General features: G+C 42.6%; 1 protein-coding gene and 1 long non-coding RNA gene across 2 annotated transcripts in view; one reads left to right on the top strand and one right to left on the bottom strand.

Moving 5' to 3' along the window:
- LOC308077142 (phospholipid phosphatase-related protein type 4-like) overlaps positions 1-22,265 on the top strand; it is a gene marked incomplete at both ends in the record, with an annotated part of 78,042 nt that overhangs the window by 36,105 nt on the left and 19,672 nt on the right. Inside the window, 2 exons of the mRNA XM_080417726.1 lie at positions 16,411-16,540; positions 17,542-17,737. Of these exons, the coding sequence (XP_080273852.1) occupies positions 16,411-16,540; positions 17,542-17,737 (326 nt within the window). The remainder of the gene's footprint in view (positions 1-16,410; positions 16,541-17,541; positions 17,738-22,265) is intronic.
- LOC308077144 lies at positions 1,610-8,240 on the bottom strand. The gene is made up of 4 exons (XR_013932366.1): positions 8,184-8,240; positions 6,136-6,223; positions 5,374-5,495; positions 1,610-2,832 (listed from the first exon to the last, which is right to left on the bottom strand). It is a non-coding gene; the product is annotated as an uncharacterized lncRNA (long non-coding RNA).

The raw sequence follows: 22,265 nt of genomic DNA, 5'->3' as shown, positions 1-22,265 counted from the left end.
CTATCTACAGGATGTGACAAAAAAGCAGGCAGAGTGTGAAACCTGGAACATTCATAGAATTGGTCGTGTAACAGGCAGTACCTTTCACAAAATTGTCAAATGCAAGGATTCCTCAATTGAAAGTCTTGTTAAAGAGCTAATGCAGTACGAGTCCACAGATCTCTCCACTGTTCCAGCGATCATGTGGGGAAGAAAAATGGAAGGTACTGCACGCCAAATGTATGAGACCGAAATGAGGAAGATCCATGCTAATTTCAAGATCAAATCAGTCGGTCTAACTGTGAAAGCAGATGAACCATATCTGGCTGCCTCTCCTGATGGCGTATTTTCCTGCGACTGCTGTGGAACAGGTGTGCTGGAAATTAAATGTCCATTCAAGTACATGGAGGGATTAGAGGGATCAGAGTCGGACACATCATTTTGCCTCGATACAAACTATGACCTGCGAACAACCCACCCATATTATGCACAGATTCAACTCGAAATGTATGTTAGTCAAATGGACATGTGTGACTTCATGGTGTGGACCAAAACAGGGAGTGTTATTTCCCGGCTGCAGAGAGATGAAGCCTTTCTCCAACAAACACTTCCCAGGGCTGAAGTCTTCTTCACAGAGCACCTCCTCCCAGAACTCCTCTGCCGCCGCAAAGACCCCAAGTTGGCTGAACAGATCTCATGTCTGCATTGCAAAAGGCCTAGCTTTGGCAAAATGATCACATGCACAAAATGCTGCCAGCACTTCCACTATGTATGTGTAAACATAACCAGAAAGTCCAAAGAATGGAAGTGTGGATCTTGCAAATAGATCCCAAATTAAAAAATGTACTGTAGTGTTGAATCACATTAAAAGAGGACTTTGAATTTATATTACAGGACCAACACAGGCCTGGTGAAGTTTGATAGATTATTTTATTAGACAGAAATGCAGAAACAGCACAAGTACAGTCTAACAGTATGCAGTGTGTCTGGGATTCTACATATTATACATATTATACATATTATACGTATTCTACACCAGTCATTCTCAACCCTTTAAATTTCAAGGACCCTCAGTTTGATATGCATAAAACCACAGACCCAAATTTCATAAGATGTTTATCCCTGGGACCTCAGTCTGTAAAATCCTACTTATTTTATTTGAACTCTGAGAATGTACAAATGGAACCAAATGGACCCATAGCTGTCACACACATGTGCACACACTCACAAATAGTGGAAGAATACTCGCAACAAATATTGGGCACGTCATTGTACCCAGTGGAAAGTTAAGGACCACCTGAGAGTTACAACATGTGGTTTGATAAGAACTGGCGACACTGAATGACCTGCTTCTGAACAGAGTGGCTGTGAATATATTTAATGTGATCAGCTGTCGTTATTTAAAACATATATAGTAGGGTTGTTTTTTATGGTGTGGCTTAAAGTGAGATTTTCAAATAAATCAAATGATCAAAAATAGATAATTTCTTCAACAGACATAAACCACAACGTTTTATGTTCATGTACATCTTCTCTGTATAAAGGTGTTTGTGTCGAGACCAGCATTTATTCTGTCCATGTAAAATACTTTGTTACTGCGAGTGTACCGACAGTGTCTGTCTTAGATCATTTCAAACTCTTCTTATTCAGTCTCTCTCTCTCTCTCTGGGGACCACCCTGACAAGCACTTGGAATTGGAGGAGTTGAGGCATTAAACTCACACAGTACAGTCAAACAGTATGCAGTGTGCTGCAGTATCTCTAATGTGTCCCATGTTTGTTTCAACCTTAAAAAATAAAGTATATTTTTTTAAAAAAGAAGAGAAAAATCATTATCGTCGGGCCACCACAGTCCTCCTAAGGTTGGTGAGAACAGCACATATGGTTACAATGTCATCTAGCATATCTACCTGACTGATGGGTATCACAGTGTTAAGTATCTGAAAGGTTTTAAGCTGACCTATAACTCTTTCCACATGTATGCGGACTCTTGATAACTGCCGTGAAGTGTCAACACAAGAACCAGGCAACTGAGATTTTCCCTTAGTGAAACTTGGGATTCTTAACGTTGCTCCTACACTGGCCAGTTCCTCTCTAACAAGGAAACCTCTATCTGCAAGAACCTCATCCCCATAATCAAGTTTTCTCAAAAAGTTGGAATCTAAAGTTATTAACTTGTCAGAGGCACGACCTCCCCACCCATCCGACAAAAAAGATATAGCTCCTGCTGGTGTTATTCCAATTAGATATTTCATTGTGTTTTGGTGCTTATAATTTGACCAGGTTTCAGCTCTTGCTTTGAGATTGTATGTTCTCTCAATAAAAATCTCTGTACAGTCTATAATACAACGGCAGTTCTTAAATTTTGGTTTAAAACTCTTTGGCATGTTCGCCCTCACTGCATCCTTACTAGGCCATAGTATCATGGGCTTCAATATTGCGGACAACAGGGGTATCCACTCTCTTAAGATTTTTGATACAGTTGAAAATGAAAGCCCAAATCTGTAGGCAAGGTCTCTGTTGGTCTGTCCAAGTCTACATTTCATTAGGACCAAAAGAAAGTGGTTCTCCCAGCTTAACCCACCCTTAAGCACGAGTGAGCTTCTTCGTATAATATTCAACAGCCAAATGAAAACCTTCAATTCCTGTAAACCAGTAAAAAAACGCACCTTAACGGCCGAGTCCTTAATAGAATCAAACCCAAAATTGGACAGTTGTAGCTGCTCCTTCAGTTTTAGATTATCTTCCTTTGTGGCCTCCAGTTCTGTCTTCAGAGCTTGCCAGTCATGACGGAGCTGGTTGTACTGCAGGTTCAGTTGGTCCATCTCTTTTTGGAGCATGAACACTCTGTTATCTACAACATAAAAGTATAACAATTACATACAGTTCATTTAGACACTTCAGCTCAGAAATAACCAGACAGTTAATGAACCATTTACCATTTATTAACCATTACTATATTAACCATAACCCATATATGCAATGATATTGCATTCAAGTTTGGCGGTGTGACTCTGCTCATGTGATATTACAGATTCCTGTGCAAACATGTCACAGATCATTCAATCACAAACCCCCAGAGCAGAGCATTCAATTCAATCAATTCAATTAAAGTGTCAAATCACGACAAGTTGTCTCAAGACACTTTACGTGTAGAGAAGAGACCCGACAATCCCACCCTGAGCAAGCAATTGCGACAGTGGCAACGAAAAACTCCCTCTTAACTGGGAGAAAACGTCAGGCAGACCCTAGGCTCTAGGGTGGCGGCCTTCTGCCTCGACCGTGTCGGGGGAAAAAGAGAGAGGGAGAGACAGAGGAGAGACAGAAAGCATGAAACATAAGCATAAAATACAGTTTAACATAACATTGAACCTTCAATGCATAATTAAACCACAATCATAGTACAATCCAAAAACACAGTACAATACACAGAATCATAGAACCACTGTACAACACAGAATCAACCTATAACAATAATAACTAGATGCCACGGGGAGGAGGCCGGGGAGGTGGAGGGAATTTGAAAACAAGCAGCTGAACACACCGCTTAGACAGCAAAGTACGTAGACTGAACAGAGAACAGAGGCTGCTTAAAAGAACCGCCCGAGTTGCACTGTGGGTATGAGGGCGTGAGTAATTAGCTTGAAGCGAATGAGAATGACAAGAGGTTGAACGTACTGACTTAAAGAAGTACGACTGTATAACTGATAGCGAATGGGGGGGGTCCGGGGAGTGTGAATGAAGTACATAAACATTCTGCCTGCCGTGTCTACATGAACTATCGTTTGCACTGAATTAGATGTTCTTGTGCAACACATCACAAGAACCAGTCAGACATGCACACAACTCTCTCACACACAGAATATCTACATGTCTATACAACATACCTGCCAACCTCAGACCGTCCGATAACAGGAGATTTGTTTCCAGGGTGGGGGGGGTCATACTGACCACGCCCACAAGCGGGGGGTCTGGGGGTCCCCCCCAGGAAGTTTTTAAGCCATTTAGACCTGAGGCCGATTCTAAAAACGCCTTCTAAAACCTAACCATGGTTTTCTGAAAATGTTCAAATTCTTACTAAAAATAAAAAATAACACATTATGTTTCTATATTATAGCAACAACTAATGAGACGCAGAGGTGGCATCCGGATTGAAAGGTATAACAACGTATAGGTAGCAACAGAACAGAGTAGATGTAATTTCCAGTATTCTGGTGGATTTTGGGAGTTTGACACTTTTATCAGCCTTTACTTACATAGGATCCATTAAAAAGTTAAAAGTAGTAATAAAAGAGCCATATTTAATAATAACCACTAGCCTAATTACTTAAAAATGACTATCTCTTTAAAATTGCATTGGACTGGAGTTTATCCAGACATAAAGCGACAGTAAAACAGTAACATTCCCATTCTCTCAGAAAGAGTTTTTTTGGGGTGTGTGTGCCAGAATGTGAGAGAGAGAGAGAGAGAGAGCCCACTCACACCTTGCCCACTCACATTAGTCCAGGGGCCAAGCCATATTTTGGTACCACCTAAGGTGACCGTAAAGTTTTTGTATTTTTGTCTTCCTACATGTCTCTAGTTTATATTTGAGACACAAAGTAGAATCTTTGTGTCTCCTACCCCGGGCATCAAATTATTGCGACAAAAAACTAAATATATCCATGTATTCAAGGCTTCATGGGGTGTGCAATTGATAGAAAATAAATCATTTTTTGGGTGAACTCCTCCTTTAAGTTTTCCAGGGGGACTCTCTGCCCATTCAGCTATGACCACCCAAGACCGAAGGAGGGTCAACTTTTACAAGCTTATGGAAAGCAGTCTTTTTGCAAACACCAAAAATCTGAGAAGTTATCAATTGCACACCCCATGAAGCCTTGAATACATGGATATATTTAGTTTTTTGTCGCAATAATTTGATGCCCGGGGTAGGAGACACAAAGATTCTACTTTGTGTCTCCTACCGGATACATTAGCCGGTAGGTAGTGATAACTGCCATAAGCTACAAGATTGGAAGGGCTATCATACCAAAATATAAACTAGAGACACAAAAATACAAAAACTTTACGGTCATCTTAGGTGGTACCAATTTGTGAAAATATCAGTGTTGGCCCCTGGACTACATACTGCCATTGTGATTTGCATATCAAAAACTCATGGAACTAGCTAATTAACATGAATGGCCGTGGCTGCATATTAGTGAGGGGCGACACAAAAATAAAAAGGGTGGAATCCCCCAAAACAGGATAAGAACAGGAGAAATGGAAGAACAGGAGTCTCCTGGTGAAAACAGAAGGGTTGGCAGGTCTGCTCTACAACACTATACAATTACTCACCCACCCACCAACCAACAAAACCAAGTAAACAGTTATGGCTTGCCTTGCACATACGTACCTTCAGGGGATACATGAGGATCTGTGTCCATTTGGCCTGTGGGGCTAGGAACAGGAGCTATATTCTCATCCAGTCTTGTAAGAGGGCCCTTGTTTTCATCCCGTCTTCTTTTTCTTTTATATCTAGAAAAATAAAAACAGTACAGTATGGTATGGTAAAGTTAATGTACTAAATCAGGGGTCTTCAAGGGGGGGTCCTCAGAGTTGCTACAGGGGGTCCGCCAAATCTCTGTGTGATAGGATCATTTTTTTTTACATTAACCACTTGAACCCTAGCATCCCTATTCTAAGGACAACTTTAGCCGAAAATAGACGATCTACAAGCCCACAACGCCTCGCAGCGCGAGGCGCTGTGAGCTTGTAGATCAGCTATTTTCGGCAAAGAGGGCAAAAAAGAGCAGACCAAGTACAGAGTGAAAGTTTATTATTGAAGTATTGACGGTTTAAGTCGTTACAATAAATACACATTAACGTGAATCCAACATCTATGAAAAGCTTTAATCTGCAACACAATTTTATGTAATGTATAGTGGGGGTCCCTGCTTCATCTCTCTCTCTGTTAGGGGGTCCTTGGCCTGAAAAGGTTGAAGACCCCTGTACTAAATAATTAGCAACATATTAAAGAATACAATAACAAACAAGACCAAAAACTGACATTATTTGTTCACATACTAAACAAGCAACAAAGGGCAAAGGCTGATTACAATATTACAATTGATGACTGGTCAGTTGAAACTGTTACAATATACAGTATCACACTGACCGTGCCACTTTTGCTGTGTTGTCTCTGGTGTTGTGGGAAAAAATTGATGGAACAAAATCTGGACTGTCATACTCCATGGACGGTGCTCCTGATGAAGAGACAGAGGACAGATTACACTGGCTGACTGGCCTTTTTCACAGCGACAGCCTATGTGTATACAACATACATACACTTTATTCACATTAGCATCAATCATTGCATCATTCAGGTATTACCAATGACACTAATTAACATTAACATCAAAAAGAGTCGGTGCAAATTGGCTCACAGGAAAGGCTCAGACCAACAGACCCTTTAACTACTTTCACTTCAAAGAGACGTGAGCTTGTAGATCGGCTATTTTCAGCATTTAAAAAAACAGGAGCTCAGCCAGCTCAAACTGCACACTGGTTAACGTTATCCACAGTTTAAGAACATTGCTTGTACAACACATGTGATATCAGCTGATGAAGACACTCCACCATAATGTACCATGTATCACCAACTGAACAATCCTATAATTCAGGGGTCTTCAACAGGGGGTCCGGGACCCCTAGGGGGTCCTCAAAGTTACTACAGGGGGTCCGCCAAATCTTTGTGTGATTTGTGATATGATTTTTTTTTTACATGAACCACTTGAACCCTAGCATCCCTTTTCTGAGGAGAACTTTAGCCAAAAATAGCGGATCTGCAAGCTCACAACGCCTCGTGCTGCGAGGTGTTGTGAGCTTGTAGATCTGCTATTTTTGTCAAAGAAGTATAGGTGTAGACGGAAAAAAGAGCAGACCAAGTAAAGCAGAAACACAATTTTATACAATATTGAGGGGTCCCTGCTTCATCTGTCTCTCAGCTAGGGGGTCCCTGCTTCATCTCTCTCTCAGCTAGGAGGTCCCTGCTTCATCTGTCTCTCAGCTAGGGGGTCCCTGCTTCATCTCTCTCTCTCAGCTAGGGGTCCCTGCTTCATCTCTCTCTCTCAGCTAGGGGGTCCCTGCTTCATCTGTCTCTCAGCTAGGGGGTCCCTGCTTCATCTGTCTCTCAGCTAGGGGGTCCCTGCTTCATCTCTCTCTCTCTCAGCTAAGGGGTCCCTGCTTCATCTGTCTCTCAGCTAGGGGGTCCCTGCTTCATCTCTCTCTCAGCTAGGGGGTCCCTGCTTCATCTGTCTCTCAGCTAGGGGGTCCCTGCTTCATCTGTCTCTCAGCTAGGGGGTCCCTGCTTCATCTCTCAGCTAGGGGGTCCCTGCTTCATCTGTCTCTCAGCTAGGGGGTCCCTGCTTCATCTCTCAGCTAGGGGGTCCCTGCTTCATCTGTCTCTCAGCTAGGGGGTCCCTGCTTCATCTGTCTCTCAGCTAGGGGGTCCCTGCTTCATCTCTCAGCTAGGGGGTCCCTGCTTCATCTCTCTCTCAGCTAGGGGGTCCCTGCTTCATCTGTCTCTCAGCTAGGGGGTCCCTGCTTCATCTCTCTCTCAGCTAGGGGGTCACTGCTTCATCTCTCTCTCAGCTAGGGGGTCCCTGCTTCATCTGTCTCTCAGCTAGGGGGTCCCTGCTTCATCTCTCAGCTAGGGGGTCCCTGCTTCATCTCTCTCTCTCAGCTAGGGGGTCCCTGCTTCATCTGTCTCTCAGCTAGGGGGTCACTGCTTCATCTCTCTCTCAGCTAGGGGGTCCCTGCTTCATCTCTCTCTCAGCTAGGGGGTCCCTGCTTCATAGCTCTCTCAGCTAGGGGGTCCCTGCTTCATAGCTCTCTCAGCTAGGGGGTCACTGCTTCATCTCTCTCTCAGCTAGGGGGTCCCTGCTTCATCTCTCTCTCAGCTAGGGGGTCCCTGCTTCATCTCTCTCTCAGCTAGGGGTAACCTGACACCGTCAAATGGAAGAAGCTTGCGACACACATTTGTTTCACAGCCAAATGAGATTTCCGGAGGGAGGGGGGTTACCAGGCTAAGCTAGGGGGTCCTTGGGCTGAAAACGTTGAAGACCCCTGCTATAATTTATTTAATATGTCAGTTCAATGAATCACACACAGTGTCAACTTACTCATTGCATACCTAGCTAAGATAATATTAGAAAACAAACATACCAGATATGAAGTGGGCGCTGCACAAACTCTCATCACCGTTGATGTCACTGGAACCCCAATCCCTTTTTATGACCTGTAGCCATAATATTCTTCTGTTTTTAGCAAATGGGTGTGATCCCCTCGGAATATTGAACATTTTCCACCCATCTTTTGATGCATTGGAGCAATTTACTGCACAACAAGTTCTTGTCATGTTTGTTTTAGAAGCGACGGCATTTAACTCCCGTCCACAACAACAGAGTGAAGCGTGCTTCCGGGTTTTTTCTACCCCCGAGCATGCGCACATTGCGCACTCTGCTCTGTGATGACGTAGCGCGGAAACCCATCTATAGCTGGCATTGAGCTTCGTCTTAGCTCATAAATCCACACAATGAAACCAACGTCAGTTTTGTATACTTATAATTCACTGACATTAATCCATAAAAAAAGGGAAAGCATCCGTGTCATTTTAGATTGTATTTATACTTTGGCTATTCAAAAATAGCAGATGTACAAGCTGATTGACCAGATTGCAGACCTTAATGACCAGACAGACCTTGAGGGTCAGACAGACCTTATGGGGGCCAGAGGGCCATTTGTGTCTGCCCGTCTGTCTCAGAGGAGGGCTGTGGACAGTTCAGAAACCTGCCTACCAGTGACATCATCGATGGGGGAATCAAATAGAAACTGCAGGCTTTCGATTCCTAGGAAGTTAGCATGGGTTTCTTAATGGGTTATTACAGGAGACCGGTGAACAAGAACATTTCAGACAAACTTAAAACACAAGATGACTCTGGAAGAAGCTGTGGAACAAGACTGATATGCATGAGGGGTGATTACAAATGAGATACAGCTGGGGGGCTGGGGCAAACAGAAACTTAGAACCAAGATAACTAGACCAGGGAACAATATACGAAGAAATACAAGACCTTAGACTCTACAATCAATGAGCCAAAAGTGTGAGACTGTATGGTAACTCAGATTTATGTTGATGTGGCTGGCATTCTCAAACGAGCACTTCACTCGTTTTCAAATAAGTCCTCACTTGAGGATAAAATGAAAATGTGAGCTTTTAGATTGGCTATTTTTAGAAAAATTATACATTTAACATTTCTCCTATAATGACATGTCCAAAATAGTTGAAAGGTTAAAGGGATTCTAGGCAAGTTCAGAGATAAAAAAAAAGAAAAAAACTGTTGTCAAACACCGCCCCTCCACTCAAGGCAGAACAGTATTAGACAAAGACTGAGAAACACGAGGTATGTATGTATGTATGTATGTATGTATGCATGCATGTATATATATGTATATATGTATATGTATATGTATGTATATATATATATATATATATATATATATATATATATATATATATATATATATATATATATATATATATATATATATATATATATATATATGTATATATGTATATGTATATGTATATGTATATGTATGTATATATATATATATATATATGGCAACCAACAATATGATGCATATGATGTATAGCAAGGTAACAATTGTTTTATCTACACTTGAATCTGGAGACCACAACCTTATAAGACCCCCACCCCTCAAAATGGTAGCTGTAAGAACAATTGGTTGTGTAACAGGTGCAACATTAAAGAATGACAAATTGCTTTTGAGCTGCTGCTGATGATGATCAGGAGGACCCATTTGTGGGACAAAGACCCATCTCTCTGCTGTCCGGCAGCAACCAACTCCAAAATGTAAATTTTTCAGGAAATGACAAAAACAAAACAAAAGTGGAGTTAGGGGGTTTTGTTCATCATTGATAAAAACAGCTGAATGGACCTCCAAGCTCACAATGAGGTTGGAGGTCAAAAGGGGGTGGAGCCTGGAGTCAGCTAAACCAGCTAACTCCACCCCACTTTGGTGAATTTAGCTGGTTTAGCAGAACGTTTGATGTTCTAATGGAGTTAGCTGGTTTTGTCAGAAGCACTTTTTAATACTTTTACTTGGTTCAATAATTTTTTAATCAACACACAGACGCAAAGGGTGTTCAATGGCCCTGATTTATGGAAAAAAAATGCAAAAGCGGAAAAATTTAGTTAGCTGGTTCCTGCCGGACAGCAGCGAATTATGTACATTTCTTTCATTAAAAAATAAATATATATAGGCCTACAGTATATATCAAAATAAAATTATTATTGTCTCCGCCGGAGGCGGAGAGTATGTTTTTGCTTCGTCCCGCTGTGTGTCCCCCCCCCCTAGCCAAGCTAACATTGGTCAAGCTCCACGTGACACGTGACAATATGTTGACACCAATGCTTTTGATTGGCTAGAGGGACGCATGACGAAATAAAATCCTATAAATAGGTGTGTCACTTCAAAAAGCCATTTATGTATTTTGAAGTGAGGTAAGACAGGATCAATCAGTCTTGATTGGAACAGTACCTTCCAGTACAAATCACCCGTCCGTGCGTGTGTGTCCCTCTGAGAACACCTAACATTGGTCAGTTTCATGTGACATCACAATATGTAATATAAATATATAAATAGCTTAGACAGGAGATGGAAATATCTTTTACCCTACTGTATCTCATTAGATACAGTAGATACATGTTCTATTTTAAGTAAGAATTAGAACATTCCTAGAGAACTATGGTTAAAGATAGGGTAAGTGATTTCATTTGATTTGATCTGCTGGCGGAGACTTGTGCTCCGAGGAGCACATTTTCTAGTTATTATTATTTTTTCGTAAATAAAAGAAAATTCTAACCTTTTTCAAATTAATTGTAAAAACAAATAGATCTTATAAAATCCATAAATAAAAAAGAATTAAGAAGTACTGAAAATAGCAGATCTAAGCTCACAAGTCCGTATTTGAGCTGGTAAAATAGTGATAGTGGTCTGTAATCTACAGGCCTTCTTTCTGGTGGTCTTAATTTATATGCATGACAGCATAAGTCACTCCTGTCTTAGGCTATCTGTTAAATGGCCATAATTCTTAATATCTGTCCAGTGTCCATAATAATAACTATGCATTTTATTTATGAGTGTGCCAATATAAACTCACAGTTGACAAAACTGTCAGTCACCCTAACTTCTACCCAGTCAAACTTATTAGATTCTCGTTCCAGTGGTTCTCAACCTGTGGGTCGGGACCCCCAGCGAGTCCCCACATGATTTATTTTTTTTGGGGGGGGGGGGGCCAGATGACAGTGAAGTGACTTACTGCATCAAATGTAATCAACAAACTATAGTACAACTGGTCAAACATTGTCTAAATTGTCAAATAATATAAGAAAGAGGCAACATTTGTGAAAATAGCCGATCTGCTATTTTTACAATATGTATCTGTGGAACTGAGTCAAACTAAATGTAATGCCTCAACTCCTATACATTCCAAGTGCTTGTCAGGGTGGTGGGGCCCTGTATGATATGCAAAGTGCTCCCCTGGTCAGAAAATGCTTTCTGTCGGACACGGCCCTTGAAAATATTTATAGGCCAATATGTGTCTTCCATTGAGACATACTAGTCTCGCGTAGCCAGACGACTATTCCACAATCTCCGAATGCTAAAAGAGTCTGGAACTACACCGAAATCCGAGACAGGAAGATGTCATCTGTTTGTCATTTCCGTTCATGAAAATATAACTTAAAATATCTTATAATATTTTTTAATTTCCATTTCTGCTAAACAGCAAGCTATATATATATGCTTAGATGATTTTGATTTATGTTATATTTATTTATTTATGTTATGTTATGTTATTTATGTTTATGGATACATTGTGATAATGCGCGACTGTAAAGACGAAACAGAAGCGGGGAGGAGGCGTCACATCTGCTTTTTATCGCTTTATCATTTCAGAGCTTCTGTTGCTCCAGACTGGATGACGGAAGCATTTGAAAATTGTGGGAGGCAACAGTCTGGCTTGGGAGACTAGAGGCATACTGTACATCAGTCAGCATGCTTGATGATGACCACATTAGAACTGTGCATGCACACTGTGTGTGTGTGTGTGTGTGTGTGTGTGTGTGTGTGTGTGTGTGTGTGTGTGTGTGTGTGTGTGTGTGTGTGTGTGTGTGTGTGTGTGTGTGTGTATATGTGTGTGTGTGTGTGTGTGTGTGTGTGTGTGTGTGTGTGTGTGTGTGTGTGTGTGTGTGTGTGTGTGTGTGTGTGTGTGTGTGTGTACAGGGAGTAGAGGAGAGCACTCAGCACGCAGCCCTGAGGGGCTTCCGTGTTCTGGGTCAGGTGCAGTGTCCCAGTGGCCCAAAAGAAGTGACTAGGCCACATTAGCACTTTAAACATATCCTATTCACCTGTTTCCTAGGCTGTGTGTTTTCCACTTCCTGTCGATTTGATCCAATGAAATCCAATGAAACTGGTCAGATGACCAATGATATCCAATGAAATCGACAGGAAGTGGAAAACACACAGCCTAGGAAACAGGTGAATAGGAAAATAGCCGATCTACAAGCTCGCAATGCGTCGTGATGCATTGTGAGCTTGTAGATCTGCTATTTTCAAGACCTTTTTTGTTTTTTGAATGTGAAAAATGGATGGATAATTTTCAGATGGGGTCCGCGGATAAATACAAATACATTTGGGGATCCTTGACATGAAAATGTTTGAGAACCACTAGTTTAAACAACATTTAGGAAGGAAGCCTATGGAGCCAACCCGTAACCACCAATGTTTACAAGCAACCCGTAACCACCAATGTTTACAAGCAACTTTTCAGAAAAACAAGCCCAAAGTCGCTTATAATAAGCAGACATGGCAACACTGGTCAGGGGGTCTGATGTGATGTTGCCCATTCTCACCATAGACATATAAAGGTAGACGGCTCCTCCGGCTCTGAGGCGTCTGTATCTCGGGTGCGCACCAGCTTCCGCAGGGCAAGCGGGAAGCTTCCGCGTGCGTCACAGAAGGGGACGTTCGGTAGGCCAATCAGAGGCAGGTGGGGGGCGGGTCTTTACGTAACCCAGCCCTTAACCCTTTAAGAGGCAGCCGCGCAGCAACTAGTCAGTTATACGCACTGTGATGATTGGCCAGTAGGACCAGTTTTCACCCCTTCTTCCGGGTTGGGAAATGTGACGCGTTTTGCGTCACTCTGTGTGTCGTCTCGCATGCGCAGTAGTGTCACTTCCGTGCGCAACCCTGTGTGCAACCCTGTGCACTGCCGTTCTCACTGGCCGTGCACAGTCGCTCCACTCGCGCAAGCGGAGATGTTTTTTCCCCGCCTAATCTTTACTACGGGCGGGCTGCATAATATATAGAAAATTCATCATCATCATCGCCATTCATCGACAGCTTGAACTGCAATAAATGGTGTATTTACGTGCCATCATGTATTCACACTCTGTGTATAAAAACATTCGGCCGATCACCTATATCATGTGTTTTCCTAATATAGTCAGTGTTGGAAAGTAACTAGTACATGTACTCAAGTAGGCCTACTGTACTTAAGTACAATTTTGAGGTATTTTTACTTTACTGGGGTATTTCCATTTTAATTCTACTCCACTACATCTCAGAGGCAAATATTACTCGCACTCCACACAATGATTTGAAAACTTGAGTTGAGTACTTTTTACTTTGCAGATTTGGATTATTATTACAAAACATACATTACCCACCTACATAGGCCCTATATACGTACATTTCGGCCATTAACATTTTAACCACTTGAACACTATGTGATTCATTGACCAAAGTCCCCCAGGGGTCTATATTGGGGACCCTCTTTTTCCCCCAAACAATCGCTTCAAATAGCAGGTTTTACAAACCATTTTTTTGTAGTTTTTTCCCCAAATATCCGCCCCCGGAATAGGGAATTCTAGGGTTCATGTGGTTAATTCCACAACTGTGAAGTGTTTAGTTTTCAAGAAAACGTGAATTTGAAGTTTGATTCCAAAAGAGCCGAGCGGAAGAGGAATAGAGAGGAATAACAGAGTTCTAATTTGAATTTAATCCAATTGAGGGAGAACTGAGTGATGTCTCTTTTCCCTTCAGAGGGGTTAGCTGCTGCATTCATTTCCCACTGAGTCCCCATTGCAGTGAGAGGAATCAGAACCACAGCATGTCAGTAATGCCATTATGGAGATCCCTTGAAGCATGCCTCTAAGAACTCTTTAATCTCTCTCTCTCTCTCTCTCCTCTCTCTCTCTCTCTCTCTCTCTCATCTCTCCTCTCTCTCTCTCTCTCTCTCTCTCTCTCTCTCTCTCTCTCTCTCTCTCTCTCTCTCTCTCTCTCTCTCTCTCTCTCTCTCTCTCTCTCTCTCTCTCTCTCTCTCTCTCTCTAGCTCCATCCATCCATCCATCCATCCATCCATCCTCCTTTGTCCTTGTCGATCTCCACAACTCTCTCCCTCCTCCATCTGTCTGTCTGTCTGTGTGTGTCTCAATCCCTGTCTATGTAGAGGATTAGATGTGAAGATGTGTTTGTGACGGTCCATGTGTGTGTGTGTGCATGTGCCTGTGCCTGTGCCTGTGCATGTGCATGCGCATGCGTGTGCGTGCGCGTGTGTGTTTGTGCGAGTGTGCGTGCATACTACACGTTTACATGTACGCAATAATCTGATAAGTGGGAACAATCAGGCTATGGGAATAATTGGATTTGATTGAGACATTTACATTCTCTCCAGTGATGCAATAAGACAAGAATGATTCAGTCAGTGTTTGGATTCCTCTCCAAGATCGTGACGTACAAATCCTAGATATTTCCAGATTTTCAACATGGCGTCACAATTCATTCATTCTCTCTTTCTTTCATTCATTCATTCATTCATACATACATTTCACTAAGCATGAAAAGAGTTTCAGTCCAAAAGGGTTTCTTGCTGTTTACCGTTTACTGTCATTGTTCTCTATTTTGTTATTTGTACACCTTTATTTATGCTGGAGAGGCACTGAGGTTACCCTCCTTTACAACGACGACAAGAGAACAATACACAAACTACTATGGGAAATATGAAATGACTAAGATTTATTAATATTTCATTGACAGCATACTGCTTGTTACGCTGAGAAGCCACCGCTTTATTGTCTGTGGAGGTTTGTGCGCAGCGGTTTCAAGTGTTATGCTATAACTGTAAACACTGCTTGTGTAAGCCTCAGGGCAAGGTGGGCATTCTTTTGTTGAGGGATATCAATGGATTTGGGCTGCCCTAGGCAGGGGGTCTGACTGTAACAGCACTTCTATTGTCTTCTTTGTCATGCATGGGATTGGGACCGCTCCAAGCCCAAGTCCCGTTGCTGCTTGTATTAAAATTCAATGTATACAAAGGCTGTGAAAGACAGGAGAGAAGGATTTTTTTTTGTTGTTGGAAGGATTGGCTGAGTGAGAGGACATGGGAGAGACAAGCAAGGCTGAGGCCTTGCCTTGGCGAAGATGCTGTCGGTTTGCTCAGATGTCTGATCTTTAATAAACAGATATTTGCATCCACCCTCTCATGGACAGTATGTTTTTTCCATAACAAAACAACGGCAGCAAACATCAATAAGGCATAAAGAAGTACATATCCAAACAGTAACTGCAGCTAAATACTACAATATTCAAAAGTTAAATACTAAGATTAAAAAACTGACGCAAACAGATACACAATGGTGGGTAATCGAGATTCAAAATCAGCAAAAGTTAAAGTTTTTAAATGTGTTGAAAGGCATTCCAGCAGTCAGGGGCATTACAAGAAAAAACAGCATTGGCCAATTTCAGTGTAAACCCAACAGGGAACCATATAAGTAAAACCAAGTTATTTGACCTTGATACAGCTTGATGACACCATCCCAAACAGATAAGAATCAAGTGTCCTAATTAGGCTTTTAATAATACCCAGTCGTGGAAAGTAACTAAGTACATTTACTGAAGTACTGTACATACAGTAAGTAACATTTTGAGGTATTTTTACTTTACTTCCAATTTTCAATAATTTCACTTCTACTCCACTACATCTCAAAGGCAAATATTGTACTCCACTATAATTATTTGAAAACTTTAGTTACAAGTTACTTTGTAGATTTAGATTATTATTACAAAACCACTTCAGCCCTATACATATATTTTGGCAAGCTCACAACGCTTGTAGATCTGCTACTTTTGCTATTTTTGAAATTGAATCCTGAAAAGTTTTGGAACATAATGAGGTTTCCACCCGACAGAGAAGTTATAGTCACAGATAAAAAAATGTATACTTGAAATGCAGAGACTGAATTTCACATAATGTGCAAATAACCCAAATGAGGCATATATTATTGATGTTTGTGTTATCATCCAGATAATGATAGGAGAGGCCGTCTTGTTCTGCTGTCTGTCACGGAGGAAGACGGGACCGGGAGCCGAGGCCAACATCAACGCCGCCGGCTGCAACTTCAACTCCTTCATACGCAGAGCGGTCCGCTTTGTTGGTAAACTGGGCTGCTTTTATACCCTTCTAATCATCTTCAGCACACTGTGATACTGTAGTGCAGTGGTTCTCAAAGTTTTGCGGGGTCAAGGACCCCAAAATGATATGTATTTGACTGCAGACGAGGGATTTTTGAAAAGATAGCAGATGTACAAGCTCATAGTGCGGCACTCAGTGCCGTGCTATGAGCTTGTATATCTGGGTGTGTTCTGGGATTCTGGGGTGTTCTGATAGAGACATGATGGCATTTCACTGTTTATTCTTGGATGTTCATGTGGTTGTAGTTTGATGTTTGATTAAAAAAAAAGGATTTGCACACATATTTTCACGATTTTTCAAAAATAGCCAAAGTATAAAATATGCATAAAAGGGGTTTAAATGATTGTGACGCTTTATTAACACATTTTGCCCTGAGGGTCCCTAGACCTATACTTTGAGAACCACTGTCCTAATGAATTATTTAAACTGAACTTGATGTCCCATTTCCCTTCATAAGACCTTGAATTGAAAACAGACCGTGTTTGTGTGTGTATGTGCATGCGTGCATGCGTGCGTGAGTGCGTGTGTGTGTGTGTGTGCGTGCGTGTGCACTCGCATTATATTTGCTAAGTGTTTGGTTTAGCATAGAGTTGTGTGTGCATGCATGTGTGTCTGTTTGTGTCTGTTTGTGTGCGTGCAGTTCATATATTATTCATATCGTCACTGTCGGGCAGCAACCTTGTGTCTCCAACACATTCCATTTTTTAAAATGTATTATTTATTTATTTTTTCAGAAATTTAAACCCTATTTTATACTATGTCTTATGAAAGCATTATGGAAAAGTCGTTTTTCTTGCTACTTAAGAAAAACGCCCAAAAAGCCCCAAAATACCGGTTGAAAGTGGTTTAGGGGTCCTTGAAATAAAAAAATAAAAAGGTTTGAGAACCACTGCTCTATCTCGCCTGTGTTCCCTTGTCCAACCTCACCTTGGTTTCACGGTGGTCTCGGCATCTCCCCCCCAGGGGTCCACGCGTTCGGCCTGTGCGCCACGGCTCTCATCACTGACATCCTGCAGCTGATGACGGGCTATCCCGCCCCGTACTTCCTCACCGTCTGCAAGCCCAACTACACCACGCTCAATGTCACCTGCGAGCAGAACCCCTACGTCATGGACGACATCTGTGCGGGTTCCGACCCCGCGGCCATCAACCAGGGCAGGTGAGAAAACAATCTGTGTTGTTGACGGTTAATTGTCTGCACAAATAATTGTGATTATATTGATTTCTTTGTGGTTTTCGCTGTGAACGTTGAAACACACACAAGTAGAAATGTCAATTCTGTTTGCCTTTTTAGGCGTCGTAAACAACAATTGCACGGGGCAGATATGACAAATAACTTAGATGTACAAAGAAATGACAATGACCAAATTGGTAACAATAATCTAAATGAAAAATATTTGGCCAAAACAGGCAGTGCAAATTATTAACACATTCCCGGCCAGGTATTAATTAATTAATTATGTAGCTTCTGCTAGGGTTTATTTACCTTATATTGACGATATTTGCAGAGCCACGGGAGCCGTGATGTGCGCATGGATGTCAACAAAGCATGACTGGGAGATGGGGGAGGGTCTGGTCTATCCACCGGAGAAAAAAAATGTGTAACCGCGATCGGCCATTTTGCCCAGGTTGGCTGTTGTATAACAGCCGTATTCACAGAAAAAAGAGAAAAAAAGAGAAAGGAGAGTTTTTCTAAAACTGATAAAGAAGGAGTGGACGAGGCGATATATGTAAGTGCACGGCTCCCCCTTTTGGGCGGGGGCGCGGGCGGGGACTTCTTTCTTCTACAATAGAAAAGTTAGGACGTCACATTCTAATACAGCCCAAATACCTAATCTCAGCATCGGCCTCAGTGGCGCACCTCGCTAATCATTAGATTCCCAATCCACGACCACTGGAAGTCTGAGATTGACTCCTGCTTGGGAGAAAACTTTTTCAATCCTCAACTACTTTTTTTCGCCGATAAAGTATAGTTTTGGACCATGACCGAGGAGCGCCGACTCAGCAGACCTTGAGGACCTTGAGTCGCGCCCGAGCGCCTCCAGGCACGAGTGCCCGCGACGACCGGCCGATGGTCTGCTAGTCGACTAAGCGCCGTCCGAGTTATGTACCGATAGGCACAGAATCGTAAATAATATTGGTGGGGACTGCGTTTGCCCCACTGACTGCGTTTGCCCCAACTGCCACTCAAAGTGACTACTGGCCAATCACAGTGCGTCTTTCCCGGGACTTAACCAGCTCTCAACTTCCGGTACACAAACGCAGCACACTTACAAAGCTGGCGTGGACGAGAGTGTCCTTTTTTGGGATGACGTCACATCCGTCCATTCCTTCTTTCAGGGTCCTAGGATCATTCCTAAGTTGCGTTAGAGCGCCCTCTTGTGGAATTTCTCTGTCAATGGCAGGGAATGTGTTAAGTGTTAATAATTATATGCTTAATAATTTTTTACTTTTTCAAAAACTAAAGTAAGAAATTGTGAAAATAAACTCACAACGCATCTAGGACATGTGGGGTATTGGCCAAGGTTGAGACTTGCTGTGTTAGCTGATTTAAGTGAGTGGGGAGGGGCTGTAGGGTTGGATCATCATGTCCTGAAGTCACAGAGGTGCCATGCCCTTGAATGCCTTGTAGGCCACCTTGTTGCTTACAACAGCGGTTCTCAAAGTGTGGCCCGGGGATCCCCAGGGGTCCTTGAGGGGCTCCAGGGGAGGTTTTTAACCTTTGGATGGCAGCAAACTCACAAATTGGGTTTAATTCCCCTTTAAATGTAGGAAGTTATTGCAATTGGTATGACCCCGAAATGTTGGTTGAGCTTCATACGCTTCCTGCTCTTATTCCGAATATAAACATAGTGTACAGTGTGTGGAATTTAAATGCAGTAACAGTAGCAAGGTTTGTTCATGTCTAGCAGAACTAGAGCGATGGTAAAAGAAAAAAGAAAGGAGGTAAAAAAATGGTTCCAAGGATTCAAGTCTTGTTGCAATTAAGAGTTTCTCAGCATGGCCGTGGGAGGATTTCGCTGATTGCCGTGTATGTCTGTGCGCGCACGTGTGTGTGTGTGTGTGTGTGTGTGTGTGTGTGTGTGTGTGTGTGTGTGTGTGTGTGTGTGCACGCTTGTATCTATTTTCACACCCGAGCGTAGGAGCCAAGACAGATCTATTTCGGTCACAATGAAAGAGATAGAAGAGAGAGAGAGAGAGAGAGAGAGAGAGAGAGAGAGAGAGAGAGAGAGAGAGAGAGAGAGAGAGAGAGAGAGAGAGAGAGAGAGAGACAGAGACACAAGAGGACACGAGCCAGATAGAAATTGCGAGGGAGAAAGAGAAATGGATATAGTGTTTTGATGTTGTTGTTAATGAGGTCACGCGTGGTGCGGAGGGCTTTAAACATTGGCAAAGAGCTTCATAAGGCGCACAGGCTCTTGGACAAAAAACCCACAAATGGTGAGCATTCTTCTGGAGAAAGAACTGAGAGCATCTTCTCATGCCCGATATGTAACTGTACTCAATGACCTTATGCTGAGCGCAGACAGTACATACACATCACAGTGCTAAACCAGTGATCCTCAACCTATTTTGTCAGCCGTGTTAAGTAGTCAGATGGGTGGGCCGCGTGCATTTTCAGAGCATGTTTATTTTAATGATCAATCAATTGATTGTGGTCCAGCTTGGATCAATGGAACTAACATATAAGTTCCTACTTATCGGTATAACAATGAAAACCCATTTTTCAAGTTGTAATGGACTGGCCCAACAAGCGTCTGGAAACAGCACCGAGTCAGGAGGTAGAGTGCAACCAAAGGTGCTTTTATTCATCCAAAGTTCACAGACAGGATAAAGGCATCAGCAGCAAAAGGTGGCATGGTGGTCGGCAGCTCCACCGTGTCCTGACACTTAACTAAAACTGAGTGCGTCTGTTTCTGGCAGCGTTTTATACTCAGCTGAGCCAATCAAGTGTGAGTCAATCAGTGTGGGTTCTACCATGTTGCAGCAGGTTACCTCAAACATGCAACAAATCTAAACCACACATTCCATTAAACATCTGAATCAATACCCCTGGTAAATACATAACTTATGCACCCTATTGCAAAACAAACCATATCCCATTATTAGCAGCTTCCAATACACAACACAAAACCCCCCTCTCTTTTCTACTGTGGTCCAGTCCAAACCCATATATGGTGCTCGGGCACCCTGGGGACTCTTTTGCCCGAGCACCCTGGAACAGACAGACATAAGCAGTATTAAAATCACAATCCAACATCACATATATATATTGCCAAATATTATATTGCACTGAACATATTGCACAATAAGTTTTGTGCAAAATAGTGCCAAATATAAGTAACGGCGGACCTATTCGTTACACAAAGGTTTTGAAGAAGAAAATAACATGAAATTTTTAACACATTGGGTGCCAGCATTTTTTCATAACAACTTACGTTGGGTGCCAGCATTCTCCCCATTGACTGCGCTTTGCTGTTTAAAGCTCTAGACTCCACGAGGAGCAAATCCATGTAAAAAAAAACATCCATTCATGTTTTGCGATGACCCTGGCTACAGCCTGGAACGATAACATTTCACTCGCGAGTTACAATGGGGGGGGATCGCGCATCGCGCATGACCGGTTTTCCCCACCGGAAACAGATTCGGAGATATAGGTGTTTTAAAGAAGGAAATAGACAGGAAGTGGATGGGAGCCATGTTTTTGTTTTTCCGGTGATCTATCTGGCCTATCCTTCTCAAGATCACAATGGGTACTCCCAGAGCTGCTCTAGCCCCGCCCGTGTGGAGAAAAACGAAAAAAACAAAAAGACATATTTCACGGTCTGGACCGTGTTCGGCACCGGACCGCTACTCTGCGCAAACACGGTTCAGACCGTGTTTGGCACCCGATGTGTTAATATATTTTTTTATAATAATGTTACTTGTTTTTTGGAGGCCCACATGTAATATCCTCACGGCCCCACCAGTGGGCCCACAGGTTGAGAACTACTGCATTAGGTTATGGATCATTCCAATATGATATATCCCTCCGTGGCAGCGGAGGCACCGATGTAGATTTACTAGATTAATCCGTGTACGGGGGGGTTTGCCGTGGCTTGGGGCGTTGCCCTCTGCAGTGCCCAAATTCCCACGCGGCACCTCCTTCTACCTCTTTCCTTCTCTCTGCATGGCATCGAAGAGGTGGACATTTAGAGCTCCACATAGGTAAGCTCTGTTTGCAGAAAGTAAACTCGCAGCTATTCAATAGCTTGGCGAAGCTACTTGTAGCTTCTTTTGACTGCTTCTGCTTCGCGCCGCTCGCTTTGGCTTGTGCCATCTCGTTCAGAAGTTTGTCGTTTGTTTTGCCGATTTTCAACACATGTACAAACAGGCGATACACGGTCTGGTCAGCCTGTATTGTGGCACGGAGGGTTTCTTGTCCTATTCGTCCTGTTTGCTGAAACCCTCCCGGTTGTCTCGGATTTGGGGACTGCGCCTACCCTGTAACAAGATTGCGGGAAGCTGTGTATAGTTGGCTTGTGCTACTTTGCAGTTTTTTCCCAAAGTTGAAAGCACATACGCAAGTTCTTTGCGTGCTTTCTCCTCACACGGCTGTGCCGTCTAGTAATCACAGGCTTGTGTGCCCCAGGGTGAGCGCGTTATGAGATTCTTCTAACCCCAGCGAGTGAAACTGACCACACAGG

This window comes from Gymnoscopelus braueri, assembly GCF_963280865.1.
Source record: "Gymnoscopelus braueri genome assembly, chromosome: 21".
In the NCBI taxonomy this organism is placed as follows: Eukaryota; Metazoa; Chordata; class Actinopteri; order Myctophiformes; family Myctophidae; genus Gymnoscopelus; species Gymnoscopelus braueri.
The sequence above is the reverse complement of the archived record's forward strand: the minus strand, read 5'-3'. Positions and strand labels throughout refer to the sequence as shown.